General features: G+C 41.3%; 1 protein-coding gene across 1 annotated transcript in view; it reads left to right on the forward strand.

The window, feature by feature from the left end:
• LOC139569804 (tyrosine-protein phosphatase non-receptor type 13-like) overlaps positions 1 to 16490 on the forward strand; it is a 160744-nt gene that overhangs the window by 54874 nt on the left and 89380 nt on the right. The window contains 2 exon segments of the mRNA XM_071391162.1: positions 3086 to 3215; positions 3746 to 3960. Coding sequence (XP_071247263.1) covers positions 3086 to 3215; positions 3746 to 3960 — 345 coding nt within the window.

A 16490-nucleotide genomic window follows, 5' to 3' on the forward strand; every position in this document is an offset into this window, starting at 1 on the left:
ATGAGAGTTACTTACCAATCGAGAATTGCGTCTTCTCCATACCAAAAACATATCCTCAAATTGGGAGTCCAAACTTGACATACAATCTGATACATCTTCTTGTAAATCTGTGTCACTTTCTCTATCAATTTCGTCAATAATTGCATGTAGATCTGTATAGCTGGACTTTGCCTTCGATTTTCCAGATTTACTCGCCATAATTCTTTCAATAAAATAACGGAAAATGATCTCGACTCAATACTGCTACGCGCAAACAAAGTGGCTCCTTCAGGTAGAAATTAATGGCGAATGTCTGCATAACGCACGACTTTCGTTCAAGACCGGGTCTTCCCGGATATAACCATTAGATATTGGCGTTTACCTCAGCTCATTGGCTCTCTACCAAGCTAGATTTCAAGACAATCAGTGGTCATTGGGCCAAAATACAGTCAATCAAAGAAGCACTGGTCATATCATTGGCACGCAATGAGGTCATTGTTTGGTGTGTTCAAATCAGTTCCTTTCGGTCAATACGTCCCGTAAAAATAACCATCAGGTATGGTTGTGTTACTAACAAATAGGATTGCAATGAAACCCACCATGACTAGTAACACGTACACTTAGTGTGAGTAATTACATCGACTGTTTCGTCGAAAGTTGAAGGAGTCGGAACTCATGACACAAGCCGTTTACAAAATGTGTCGTGTTATGCTATAAAAATGGATTTAATCGAACAAAACAACTATTGCTATTTCTGACTTTTGTGACGCTACTGCTTGGTTGGAAAATGCTAGTTATACTTGTGTGTGCGGCGCGCTGTCGTCAGATTATCGTAAGGTATGCTTTCGCCGAAAAGCATTATTGAAATCTGACACCACGGTTGGATTAAGAACTAGATAAGCTTTTAAATGATGTTAGATACATGTATTTACAAGAACGTTTAATACTACGAATGGTGTATTTAGAATCTTTGCGCTATGCTATTTCACCGGATGTTAGCCAGGTGGGACTCTACCGTCCCACCTAGCCTAGAGAAGATAAAAGGGTCTGATCATTTGCAGTGATTTGGTGAGGGGATCCCTCAATTAAGAAGACACAAGCCCACAAGTCCTCATGACCTCGAGCCGTCATGCTCCAATGTTAAGCCATATAAGAGACCAAGATGATTGGACAACATCATGACGATTGTTTTTACAATTAGAATACCTTTCTCAAATACAATGATACGGAGTTGGCTTACGTTGTGAAGGGTCGTCTTCACCATCATTACTTGGTGGCTTGTGCTGCGTTTAAAAAAAACTTTTTTTTTAGTAGTTCTGGCACAGGTATTTTGGTGAGGGCTTGGGTAGACCTTCGCCTGAAAATATCTAGCCTTTTTCTACACACATTTGTGTTTTATTGAAGTGGAAGAAGACTTTAAAAAAGTAAACCTAAACACATTACCAAACTTGAAACCCAAATTCTACAACATGCCGAAGTTAACCACACAAGCCCCTACCCTGGAAATCCAGATGAATTTCAGCTCAGTTTCACTTTTTTTCACTACACTAACAATGGTGAAACAAATAGTTATTTCGTCTGGGTTGACACTACCTTCCCACTAGCCACACACTTGTAGATTTGAAGGGATCAGTTAATACTTACTGCATTTAAGTATAATGTACAGTGCTTTCCGAAAGTATTCACACCCCTTGACTTTTTCCACATTTTGTCATGTTACAAAGTGGGATTAAAATGGATTTGTCATTTTTTTGTCAACGATCTAGGCTCAGTAATCTGTAATGGCAGAGTGGAAGACAAATTCTAATACTTCAATTTTTTATGGAAAATATCTTGACTAAAAGTATTCATCCCGCTGAGTCAATCAGACAGGTCACTTGTGATACAAGTCAGTATTCAACGTCCATCCAAATCTGAGGATTTTGGGAGATGACGTGGAAACTGGCCACTAGGGGCAACAGTGAGCATTGTTACCTTCAAGAAGGTTTCAGTGTTGTGGATGGGTATGGCGGCTGGGCGTAAGCATCTGCCTCAGATTCCAAAGGTTGCAAGTTCAAATTCAGCGATAAAATGTTTTTTTCCCCCAGATTTTCTTTTAATTTAAACTTCTTAGGGATAGACACCAGTCGACAACATCCTGTGAAATTGGAAGGCGCGCAATTCAAATATATAATTGTAATATTAAACATTCATGAACATACAAGTATCTTATATAATTTAAAAGCTTAAATTCTTGTTAATCTAACTGCGTTGTCCGATTTACAATGGGCTTTAGAGCGAAAGCATACCATGCGATTGTCTGAGGTCGGTGCCCCACATCATCATATTTTTCAACCAGCACAGCCTTCACAAAATCATAAATAGCGATTAAATAATCACTTACTTTTGAAAATCTTCCTCTGTTTGCAATCCCAAGGGTTCCAGCTACAACATGAATGGTCGTTTTGTTAGATAAAATCCTTCTTTATATCCCAAAAAGTCTGTTTAGTTGGCGTCATCGATTTCAGTAATCCACTCATTCAACATGCAGTCAAAGGAATCCAAAAAGCTACTGCTGAACTTTGTCCAAACAAGTCAAACGAGATTTCTGTTTAATCCTCAGGTACCCTAAAATATAAATAAACTATAATATTTCATACGGAAAGTAGTATGTTCAATAGGAAAGTAAAATTAGTAAGCGCGCGCCCTCTTCCTCGCGTGCCGAAAGACTGATATCGTTCCAGTGGTCTCTTCACAGAAACTCCAAATTTATTAAATTGTTTTTTCCCCCTCATCAATCTACGCGCAATACCCCATAATGACAAAGCAAAAACAGGTTTTTATACATTTTTGCAAATGTAGAAAAAATGTAATAAATTCTGAATACTTTCGGAATGCAATGTGTATATAAAGCCCAGATTCCAGAACAATAACCAGTAACATAACAAATCTAGCTTTTTCCTCACATGACTTCACTGGCATAATGAGTCTCTAAACCTTTACCCCCTGTTGTCGGACAGCATTCTGTGTTTCTAGCTGTTACAGTAAGTGTTTTTTTGATGTTTACTGAGTGTATGATCGCTGTGGGTGAATGATCGTTGTATGTGCAATTGCTGTGTGTGCTTAGGTGGTGTGCCTGCTTCTAGAGAAAGAGCTCCAGGTAGCTTCACAGAGCCAATCAGGAAACCTCAGGAGAGACAGCTCCATGGAGATGACCTTGAGTGGCAAGACCAAGGACTACAGCTTTGTCACTGATGGTGAGAGGACGCACACACACAGGCACCCAAACAGGCAGACACACACACACACTCCTGTGACTTATCTGACAGCTACATTGTGGTGACTGTCACACATGTGTGCATTCCACAGTGCACTTGTACGTGAGTGAGTGTGTGTGTGTTCCGAGTCAGAAGCACAATCTGGACTTTACGGTTTACACACATTCCAGTCTGGTGGAGGGGGATAATGTACTCAGTCATTTTTTAACAGTAGAACATGCTCATTGTTGCATGTAAATAATGTGAAGCTGAATTAAAGGTGCACTAAGCAGAAATCACTCCGCCATTTCCTGTTTGCAAAAATTCTAATAGCTAGTCTAACGGAACTTAAGTACGGGAAGCATAGAAATAGTGCACATAGAACAGGGATACCGCTTCTTAGACTTGTTTTTGCAGGTACATTTGGTTGGGTTCCCCAAAAAGTTACATATTGCAGCTTTAAATTAAATACAAACACACACCGTCCCCCCTCTTTCAAACACAGCTAAATAAAATTGCACTCTTCTCAGACAACACTCTGGATGTGCGGTTGAAGAAGACTCTGTGTGGTTTGGGCTTCAGCTTCTACATCAGTGAGTTGAACAGTGGTTCTGACCAGGGCAGCAGTGTGGTGCAGATCAAAACTCTGTTCAAGGGTCAACCAGCCCAGGAGTCAGGACAGATCAGAGAGGGAGACATCATATTGACTGTCAATGGAAGATGGGTTTCAGGACTCAGCTACCAGGTACGCAATGTCTTTTTTGTACAAATCCCTTTGTCAATCCCTTTGTCAAATCTCTTTGTGTTAAGGTTCGATGTTAAATATTTACATATGTTGACGTACCTTGCTGAATCTGAGTGAACGGGGGGATGGCTGCCGTTTTACACTCCAAACCAATTGTTATTTGTAAATTATTTTGTGCATAATGTGTCTGCCACTGTCTCTTATGACCGAAAAGAGCTTCTAGAAATCAGGACAGCGATTACTCACCTCGTATTAAAATACAATGTTTTTCTTCAACGAGTCGGACGAGATGGATGTTTAAAAACTGTAATATCTTATGTTTCACCGAGTCGTGGGTGAATGACGACATGAATAACATACAGCTGGCGGGTTATACACTGTATCGGCAGGATAGAACAGTAGCCTCTGGTAAGACAAGCGGTGGTGGTTTATGTATATTTGTAAACAACAGCTGGTGCACGATATCTAAGGAAGTCTCATGGTTTTGCACACCTGAGGTAGAGCATCTCATGATAAGCTGTAGACCACACTATTTACCAAGAGAGTTTATATCTATTCTTTGTAGCTGTCTATTTACCACCATAAACCGATGCTGGCACTAAGACCGCACACAATGAGCTGTATACGGCCATAAGCAAACAAGAAAATGCTCATTCAGAGGCGGCACTCCTAGTGGCCGGGGACTTTAATACAGGGACATTTACATCCATTTCACTTAATTTCTACCAGCATGTTAAATGTGCAACCAGAGGGAAAAATGCTCTAGACCACCTTTACTTCACACATAGAGACACATACAAAGCCCTCCCTCACCCTCCATTTGGCAAATCTGACCATAATTCTATCCTCCTGATTCCTGCTTACGAGCAAAAACTGAAGCACCAGTGACTCGGTCAATAAAAAAGTGGTCAGATGAAGTAGATGCTAAGCTACAGGACTGTTTTGCTAGCACAGACTGGAATATGTTCCGGGATTCTAACGTTGGCATTGAGAAGTACACCACATCAGTCACTGGCTTCATCAATAAGTGCATTGATGACGTCGCCCCCACAGTGACTGTACGTACATACCCCAACCAGAAGCCATGGATTACAGGCAACATCCGCATTGAGCTAAAGGGTAGAGCTGTCGCTTTCAAGGAGCAGGATTCTAACCCGGAAGCTTATAAGAAATCCCGCTATATCCTCCGACGAACCAACAAACTGGCAAAGCATCAATACAGGACTAAGATCAAATTGTACTACTCCGGCTCCAACGCTCGTCAGATGTGACAGGGCTTGCAAACTATTACAGACTACAAAGGGAAGCACAGCCGCGAGCTGCCCAGTGACACGAGCATATCAGACGAGCTAAATTACTTCTATGCTTGCTTTAAGGCAAGTAACACTGGCCAGACGGATTACCAGGACGAGTACTACGAGCATGCGCTGACTAACTAGCAAGTGTCTTCACTGACATTTTCAATCTCTCCCTGTCTGACTCTGTAATACCAACATGTTTCAAGCAGACCACCATTGTCCCTGAGCCCAAAAACACTAAGGTAACCTGCCTAAATGACTACCGACCCGTAGCACTCACATCTGTAGCCATGAAGTGCTTTGAAAGGCTGGTAATGGCCCACATCAACAACATTATCCCAGAGACCATAGACCTACTCCAATTTGCACACCACCCCAACAGATCCACAGATGATGCAATCTCTATTGCACTTCACACTGCCCTTTCCCACATGGACAAAAGGAATACCTATGTGAGAATGCTGGGACTAAACTGGCACTAAACACCTCCCTCTGTACCTGGATCCTGGACTTCTTGACGGGCAGCTCCCAGGTGGTAAGGGTAGGTAACAACACATCTGCCAAGCTGATCCTCAACATGGGGGGCCCCTCAGGTGTGTGTGCTTAGTCCCCTCCTGTTCTCCCTGTTCACTCATGACTGCATGGCCAGGCACGACTCCAACACCATCATTAAGTTTGCTGATGACACAACGCCTGATCACCGACAACTTTGAGACAGCCTATAGGGAGGAGGTCAGAGACCTGGCTGTGTGGTGCCAGGACAACCTCTCCATAGTCTCTAGGCCGTGCTGAGTTCAAGGACATGCCCCACTTGACCGTAGCTCGCTCGTCCTGACCGCAGCGAGCATGCAAAAAAGTAGGCTCAAAATTAAGCTTAACCTAAAGTTGAGGTGCTTTTGAGTGACAGTGGCAGAACCGTTGAGGCTAGAAACACAATTCAACCACAGGAACGTTCCTAAGGTCCTCCCAATATGTGCAAGCCTAACCTGACCATGTGGAATTAACCCTTAACTTCTTATGGCTGCAGGGGCAGTATTGAGTAGCTTGGATGAAAGGTGCACAGAGGTGCCCATATTAAACGGCCTGCTCCTTAGTCCCAGTTGCTAATATATGCATATTATTATTCATATTGGATAGAAAACACACTGAAGTTTCTAAAACTGTTTGAATTATGTCTGTGAGTATAACAGAACTCATATGGCAGGCAGAAACCTGAGAAGTTCCACTTCCTGTTTGAATTGTTTCTGAGGTGTCAGATTTTCAACCATGCTCTCAATTGAAATGACAGCGAGATATAGATTCCTACGGCTTCCACTAGATGTCAATAGTCAACAGAACTTTGTCTGATGACTCTAATGTGAAGGAGGGCCGAAGGAGACAGGAATGAGTAATCACTTCCACGGGCTGATCACTTATTCACCATGCGCCTTCACATGAGTGAAGGACGTCCGTTCCATCACTCTTCTGAAGTCAATTTAATTTTCCGGTTGGAACGTTATTCAAGATGTATGTTAACAACATTCTAAAGATTGATTCAGTACATCGTTTGACATGTTTCTACTGACTGTTACGGAACTTTTGGTCATTTCGTCACGTTATAGTGGAGGCGCTTTCTGACTTTGGAATTGTTTACCGAAGGCGTGAACCAAAGTAGCTAATTGGACATAAATAACGGACATTATCGAACAAATCAAGCATTTATTGTGGACCTGGGATTCCTAGGACTGCATTCTGATGAAGTTCATCAAAGGTAAGGAAACATTTATCATGTATTTTCTGGTTTCTGTTGAGTCCAACATGGTGGCAAATTTGGCTATTGTTCTGAGCTCCGTCTCGGATTATTGCATGATTTGCTTTTTCCGTAAAGTGTTTTTGAAATCTGACACAGCGGTTGCATTAAGGAGAGGTATATCTATAATTCCATGTGTATAACTTGTATTATCATCTACGTTTATGATGAGTATTTCTGTTGAAACGATGTGTCTATGCACTATCACTGGATGTTTTTGGAACTAGTGAATCTAACGCGCCAATGTAAACACAGATTTTTTTGTTATAAATATGAACTTTATCAAACAAAACATTCATGTATTGTGTAACATGAAGTCCTATGAGTGTCATCTGATGAAGATAATCAAAGGTTAGTGATTAATTTTATCTCTATTTCTGCTTTTTCTGACTGCTATCTTTCACTGGAAAAATGGCTGTGCTTATTGTGGTTTGATGGTGACCTAACAATCATTTGTAGTGCTTTCGCTGAAAAGCATATTTGAAATCGGACACTTTGGTGGGATTAACAACAAGAATACCTTTAAAATGATATAAGACGAGGGATCACGTGACCCCTGAACGAGATGGCCGCATGAACTAGGAGCTCCGCACAAGTAGTTTCCAATTCCTAATCTTACCTCCACTTCAAGTTTAAACTCATTTAGCTTTAGTCAAAAAGTCATGGCGGCTACAAAAGGCGACACTAAAGGTGACATTTTTACCCGGACTCGAGCACTAGCGACGGAAAAAGCCTCCAAGAAGCAGCTAGCTTCAGAAAAAGCTAGCGCCATTAGCCAGGAGCAAGAGGACCCGTTCCCCCCCGAGGCCCAACGAAGGCCAACCTCGCACTCTGTCGAAGACATCTTTTCTGAACTGAGATCCCAACGTACAGAACTCAACACTAAACTAGATGCCATTAACGCTCAGCTCAGTGCGATAGGGGGCAAGGTGACAATCCTGGAAAATGCTTTGCCTGACATAAACAACAAGATAACCATAAACGCGGGGCGCCTGGACGAGGCAGAGGGGCGAATCCTATCCACGGAAAACTTATTGACAGACGCCATGGAAACAATAGCATATGCTAAAAAAAAAATAGAGCAGCTGGAAGAGAAAACAGAGGACCTGGAAAACAGGGGGCGAAGGAATAATTGTGTTCTATTAAATCTGGGCGAAAAAGAAGAGGGAAACATGCCACTGATCCGCTACCTGCAAGACAAACTTCCCGAGTGGCTCCACCTGTCCACCGACAGACCCATAGAACTCGAGAGAGCTCACCGAGCACTGAGGCCCCCACCAGCAGCCAGACAACCACCGCGCCCAATCACCATACGTTTCTTGAGATTCACCGACAAGGAACGAGTCCTACAGGCGGCGAAAACCAACACCATTACAGTGGGAAACGCCAAACTCACCTTACTCCAGGACCTGTCAGCTGGAATACGCCGAAAGCGCCGAGAGTTTGACGAGGTGAAGAAATGCTCCATTGACCGAGGCATCTTTAGGGGATTCAAATACCCAAACGAGCTCAGGATTCTTCACCAAGGAGCCCTGCGACACTTCAAAACTCCCGAAGAGGCAAAATGTTTTTTGAAAGACAACCCCGGTCAATGAGACATGGACCAATGACTAAATGCGATTACTATTATTACTAAAGGAGGTAAGACAACATATAGCCGATATCCAAAGACCCACCCGCCCTGCTAAATGTCATTATAGCCGTCTAATCTATATTTATGTTCCTTTAGCTGAGAGGGATAGGCTCCATATTATAACCTAGGCCTACTATATGTAGGCTGGGCTATTGATTTTATTTTCTCCCATTTTTAATGTGGTCTGGACGGGGGCTACGTTGTCATTTACCCAATGCGGGGCGGAGAGGATGAGGCATTTCTTTGGTGGGGAGGGGGAGACGTTGTGCGTTGCTAACTGTTCCTGGTTTTTTTTGTTCTTGTTGTTGGAACACAGAATTGTGACTGAGCGGGGAGGTAATAGATCCAACGGGATATGTCGAGTTGTTTGGGAACTCGGCTGGGGTGTTCAGAGACTGTTATTTTATGTAAACCATTTATTTTCCTTTTATGTGAACGCAGCTGTAACTACTATCCACCTTTACCCAGAGATGACTTGCACTAAAGTTCGATTACTGTTCGATGACGATGACTAGTACCTTAAATCTATTGACATGGAACTGCCATGGTCTAGGTCATGCAATAAAACGGAAAAAGATACTATGTGCTCTAAAAAAGGAAAAAGCAGACATCGCGCTATTGCAAGAGACACACCTCTGTGATGCTGAACATGCCAAACTCCGCAGAGCTTGGGTGGGACAGGTGTATTTCTCATCTTTCAAATCCAACAGTAGAGGCACAGCCATACTTATCCATAAGAATGTTCCATTCATAATTGACAAAAACATATCTGATCCGGAGGGGAGATTTATTTTGATAACTGGGTCACTGTATGGGCAACCAATTACTCTCTTAAACATATACGCCCCTAACACAGATACTCCTGCTTTTTTGTCGAAAATGATAACCCTGTTCAATGAGCATTGTGTTTCCTTTGGAGTGTTGGCCGGAGATTTTAATTGTACCCTGAACCCAACCCTAGACAAATCATCTCAAGTCCCCACCACAAATCCTAGATCTGCAAAGATGTTGAACTCTCTTACTAAAGAGATGGGACTGATAGATATCTGGAGAGAGACTAATAGCTCATCTATGGACTATACATACTACTCTAATGTCCATAACACCTACTCCCGTATAGATTACATTTTTATCCCAAAGAGTTTCATAAATTCAGCCACGTGTAGAATCGGACCCATAGCGCTTTCGGATCACGCCTTTGTCCACCTCCGCTTTGACCTCTGCAAAAACATCCCGAGGTCAAAGAGCTGGAAATTCAACACCTCCATGCTATCAAACGAAGCATTCCATACATTGGTAACTACATGGATAGACAACTACACACAAGACAACAAAGATTCTCCTGTTTCTCCGGCCACAATGTGGGACGCTGCTAAAGCCACACTAAGAGGTCATCTAATTGCATATGCTTCCTCTAAGAAAAAAGCAATGGAAGCACACAGGCTAGATCTGGAGAGGGAGCTGGAACGCTGTGAAAAAGTACATAAACAATCCACAGACAGCACCTCCTGGAGTCAACTTAAAGCAGCCAAAGCCAAACTGAATTTGGACTATACTCGGGAGATTAAAAAAAAAGTTTTCTTTACTAAACAGAAATACCATGAGTATAGCAATAGGCCTAGTAGATTGCTTGCTTATCAATTAAAAAAAGAGCAGTCAGAGCGTACAATTATGGCTATCCGAACAGCAGAGGACGAGGTCACATATGACCCAAAAAAGATCAATTTAACTTTTCATGATTTTTACTGCAAACTATATACCTCTGAGAGAAAACACACGGAAGCAGAACTCCACTCCTTCCTAGAGGGAATCTCGCTACCTAAACTATCAGAGACTGACCAAGAAGATCTCAACTCCCCCTTCACTCCTGAGGAGATCCTGGAGGCAATTACCTCCATGCCACCTAACAAGTCCCCAGGCCCAGATGGATTCCCCAGAGAGTTCTACAAAGCTTTTTGGCCCCAGCTTAGCCCTATTTTCATGCCAATGCTGGAGGATTTTTGCAAAAACGGAGTTCTCCCAGACTCAATGCGCACAGCTCGCATTACAGTGTTGCTCAAAAAAGACAAGGACCCCCTATCCTGCTCCTCCTTCCGGCCCATAAGCTTGTTGGATTTCGACTACAAAATAATTACCAAATTGCTGGCCAAAAGACTAAACACTCTTCTTCCCAAAATAATAAAAGCGGACCAAACTGGATTTATTAGAGACAGATACTCTTCTGATAACATTCGCCGTCTTTTTGATATTATTGATCAAGTAAACGCACAGAAGACCCCTGTCCTGCTGGCTTCACTGGATGCTGAGAAGGCGTTCGACAGGATGGAGTGGAGCTTTTTGTTCTCAGTCTTAGAAAAGTTCAATATGGGCCCAAACTTTATTAAATGGATCAAATCACTATACTCTCATCCAAATGCCATGGTGACTACTAACGGACTGAACTCTGACAGATTCCCTTTGGGACGGGGCACAAGACAAGGGTGCTCGCTATCCCCCCTGCTCTACTTGTTGGGGGCGGAGCCTCTGGCAGAGTTGATAAGGAGCAATCCAAGTATTACAGGTGTTCCTGCAGGCGGCCTGCAGCACAAGATTTCGCTTTACGCGGATGATGTCTTGCTCTACATATCCAACCCTGAGAAATCCCTTCCTCCCATTTTAGACACAATTGCTCAGTATGGCACGTTTTCAGGTTATAAGATAAATTTTAACAAATCCACTGTCTGCCCTCTCAATATTACACTCACCAGTTCTATGAAGACACTATGCCCATTCCAATGGAAGACACAGGGGTTTCAATACCTTGGGATATTCATAACACCAGATCTGAATAGGCTTTTCAAGGAGAATTATCTTCCACTCCTGGATCGAATCAAAAACAACCTCCAAACCTGGATCTCCCTCCCAATTAGCTTAGTAGGAAGAATTAATGTAATCCGTATGAACATCCTCCCTAGACTGAACTATTTATTTCAGATGCTCCCATGCTATCTCCCAGCTTCCTTTTTCAAAACAATTAACCAAAGCATTACCAAATTTATATGGGGCAATAAAAAACCTAGGATCAAGCTCTCCACTCTATCGAAACCTGAATCTAAGGGCGGTCTTGCCCTTCCCTCCCTTCAATTGTACTACTGGTCTGCCCAAATCCGCAACATGCTAACATGGATCACAAACAGACAAGAGTCAACGTGGATCCAGATAGAAGCCCAATCCTGTGGTTCATTGCCACTAAGCTCAACTATATTCATTAATAACTTTAGTGAAGTGGGCAACATAGCCAAAACATTTGTGATTTACAGCACCCTACTAGCGTGGAGGGACTGTAAGAAATACCTGGGCATCTCCTCCCAAATATGCTCTCACTCGCCTATAGTAGGCAACCCAGACTTGCCAAAAGCCCTGAGGGATGCCAACTTTAATCTTTGGCATACTCTAGGAATCAGGACCTTTTCAGACCTATTTCATCAGAAGACCACTACACTGAAATCCTTTCAAGAGCTCTGCAGTGAATTCAATGTGCCAAGATCCCATTTTTTTAAATATCTTCAAATTAGACATGTCATCTCCTCATTTACTTCCAAGAGGAGGTTTAGAACTCAGTTGAACGAAGTTGAAACCCTTCTTGTCACAGCGCAATCCATTAAAGGCAAAATATCCTATATCTATAGACTCCTTTCTGAGAAAGGAGGCTCCTCCTTTACTCCTTTGAAAATAATCTGGGAAAAGGACCTTGGTCTGACTATCAGTGATGAGTTATGGGCGGAGGTTTGCGACAGGGTATACTGCTCCTCTACTAATGTAAAAAGGAAAGAATCGAATTACAAATTTTTGTACACATTTTATTACACTCCCTTGAGACTCCATAAAATGAAAACAGACATTTCTCCTAACTGTAAAAGATGTACCTCTGAAAGTGGAACCTATATGCATGTATTTTGGAGATGTAGAGAGATTGCCAGATTTTGGCAATCTATACATACTGCTGCACAGAAAATACTAGATGTACAGTTTGATATGACCCCGTGTCTCTATCTTCTTAATGCCCAGCAGGACTTTGTTCTTGATCCTGACAGAGAAAATTTGCTCATGACCATTACATACTTTGTTAAGAAATGTATCCTTCTATTGTGGGCCTCTAGTACCTCTCCTACATTTAAAATGTGGATTGACCAGATTGTTGACTTTCTCCCTCTTGAAAAGCTCACTTATGACCTCCACAAGAGACAGCCCAAGTTTGATAGACTCTGGTCTCCACTACTCCACTATATCTCAAATTGGACAGAGTGAATGGGGGGATCGGGGAGGTGGGCAGATGCGTGTTGTGTAAGGTGCTGTAAAATCTAAAAACTAATCATTGGCTCGTCATCTCAGCTAAGGCTGGAAATAGCAAATAAGAACCTTGATAGTGCTGCTGCAAGTTCTACATTTTAAATTTTGTTATAATTATTATTTGTGTGTATGTGTGTATGTATGTATATGTAGGTATGTATATATGTATATATATATATATATAACATTTTTTTTAATTATTATTATTTTTTTTTTTTTTAAGTCTGTCACATCTGTGAATGTGGAATGTGTTTGGTTGGTTGTTTGAAAACTTAATAAAACTTTAAATTGAAAAAATAAATAAAAATGATATAAGACACATGTATGTTTGAGGAATTTTAATTATGAGATTTCTGTTTTTTGAATTTGGCGCCCTGCACTTTATCTGGCTGCTGTCATATCGATCCCGATAGCGGGATGCAGCCATAAGAAGTTAACCTGATGAGGACAGGGGGTGCTGTTTTCACTTTGGGGGAAAATCGTTCCCAATTTAAACGGCCTCGTACTCAATTCTTGCTCGTACAATATGCATATTATTATTACTATTGGATAGAAAACACTCTCTAGTTTCTAAAACCGTTTGAATTTTGTCTGTGGGTAAAACAGAACTCATTTGGCAGCACACTTTGTGACCAGGAAGTGGAAAGTCTGAAATCTATGTTCTGTTCAAGGACCTGCCTATAAATGGGCATGATACGTATGACTATACGTGCACGTCATACACCTTCCCCTAGATGTCAAGAGGAAGTGAGAGGAGAAAGGAGTTGATTATCTTGTTCTGAGGTGGAATACATCCTCTTGGAACGTGTCCCCCATTTTCTGTTTTCTGCAAGGCGCGTGCAGGGACCTGTTATTGCCTTCTGAAAAGCTGTCGTTATGGGCGAATACTATCTCCTGCGTTGATTTTATTTGATACATGTCACAATATCATCGTAAAGTATGTTTTTTCAATATAGTTTTATTAGATATTTGAAATTTTTTCGGGACGTTAGGCGTGTTGCTTTGTCTGCATATGTTCAGGAAGGATAGCTTCGCGCCACTTGGCCAGTGTGCTTGCTAATTCAAGAGGGAAAAACGAAGTTCTGATACTAAACAAAGACGGTTCTGGACAAAGGACCCCTTGTACAACATTCTGATGGAAAATCACCAAAGGTAGAACCCATTTTGGGATGCAATTTCATATATCTGTCGAACTGTGTACTATTATTTTTGCGTTCAGGTTTTGGGCTTTCACTTACCATAACTAAGCCTTATGTCGTAATGAATAGATTTTTTGAATTCTAACACTGCGATTGCATTAAGAACTAATGAATCTATCGTTTCCTATACAACATGTATTTTTTTGTAATGTTTATGAATAGCTATTTGGTCAGAATAGGTGAGAGTCTAATAGAAATATCTGCACATTCTGGGAAAAAGATGCTACGTTAGCATATTGTGTAACCACTGATTTCAGCTCTAAATATGCACATTTTCGAACAAAACATAAGTGTATGTATAACCTGATGTTATAGGACTGTCATCTGAGGAAGGTTTATGAAGGTTAGTGAAATGTAATATCTTTTGCTGGTTTATTCGCTAACGCTAACGTGCCTATTGCTATCGCTAACGTGCCTTGATGAATGAATGCGGTAGTGTGGTAGGCTATTGTAGTAAGCTAATATAATGCTATATTGTGTTTTCGCTGTAAAACACTTAAAACATCGGAAATATTGGCTGGATTCACAAGATGTTTGTCTTTAATTTGCTGTACACCATCGATTTTTCAGAAATGTTTTATGATGAGTATATAGCTATTTCACGTTGGTCTCTATAATTACTCTGGCTGCTTCGGTGCTATTTTTGACGGTAGCTGTGATGTTAGCTGCATTGTAAAACTGATTTATACCTCAAATATGCACATTTTTCGAACAAAACATAGATTTATTGTGTAACATGTTATAGGACTGTCATCTGATGAAGTTGTTTCTTGGTTAGTTTGGTTGGTTCTAGGTTAGTTAGGTTGGCTTTGTGCATGCTACCTGTGCTGTGAAAAATGTCTGTCCTTTTTTGTATTTGGTGGTGAGCTAACATAAATATACGTGGTGTTTTCGCTGTAAAACATTAAAAAAATCGGACATGTTGGCTGGATTCACAAGATGTGTATCTTTCATTTGCTGTATTGGACTTGTTAATGTGTGAAAGTTAAATATTTCAAAAAAATATTTTTTGAATTTCGCGCTCTGGCTTTTCAGTGGAATGTGGGAGGAGTTCCGCTAGCCATAGCTGGGGCTAGAACGGTTAATGAGGGATTTTCCATCACCAAATGGAGTGGCTGAAATCAACACAAACGAGTGATTGGACAGTGTCCATTACACATATGCTATTTTGTCCAACTTCCTATGATCATATATGGCAAATGGACATAACATACTGATTTAGTACTTTCAATACTGATATATGTCATTTGGACATGGTTCACTGACTTTTGGGCTCTGGCCGACATCCTATGATCATATATGGCAAATGGACAAAACATAGGCCTTCTGGACAAATTCAATAAAATAAGAAATGTATGTCCTTACGGTTGCTACATATGCATAGTTGACTATTTGTTATTTTTTTTCTTCGAAAAACGGTCCAAAAAAGAACTTTATATGAGGTTTTAAAATTGTACTTTTTTTTTTTTTGATTTTGAAGATTTCACCCTTGAGACCTGACTGACCATTTCCCACATGAAATCCTACAGTGGAGCGCGTTCACTGCCTTTGGGATTTTTGGAGTTATGACACTTGGCATTTGCCATGTCCACTTGCAATATCTTTTTAATGTACTACTGTCCATTTGAGTGGTATTTGCTATTGTGTATATGGTTCACCCAATGCCAATAAGATACCCTTCATTTTTGTCCGTTTCATGGGGGTCTTCTCTTATGTTCTTTGGTGAGTCAGCATCACAGATTATTTTGACAATTTATGGAGTAGTTGCTTGAAGAGGAGGCTAGGATTTTAACCAGAAACTGTGGGTAGTTATGTTAGTCAGCTAGCTAGCTAAAGCATGCAAGATTTGGTTCTGGTTTCTGAAAATAGGGTTAGTTCAGCGTTATAATGCAGTGTGTGTCTCTGTATGTTAGCTCTGTGCTTTATTAAGCACGCTCCCTCGCTATACCTCCTCTCTCTGTTCCATGTTACAGTTAACCTCTCTTGGGTAGGGGGCAGTATTTTCACCTCCGGATGAAAAGCGTGCCCAAAGTAAACTGCCTGTTACTCAGGCCCAGATGCTAGGATATGCATATCATTGGTAGATTTGGATAGAAAACACTAAGGTTTCTAAAACTGTTAAAATAATGTCTGTGAGTATAACAGAACTGATATGGCAGGTGAAACCTCGAGGACAAACCATCCAGGGAAAAAACAAATTGAGGTCATAGGATTTTCCATTGGGTTTCTTTGGGATACCCTTATTAATAGGAACCTGGTTGCAGTTCCTATGGCTTCCACTA

The sequence above is a fragment of the Salvelinus alpinus genome, chromosome 3, assembly GCF_045679555.1.
Source record: "Salvelinus alpinus chromosome 3, SLU_Salpinus.1, whole genome shotgun sequence".
Taxonomy (NCBI): Eukaryota; Metazoa; Chordata; class Actinopteri; order Salmoniformes; family Salmonidae; genus Salvelinus; species Salvelinus alpinus.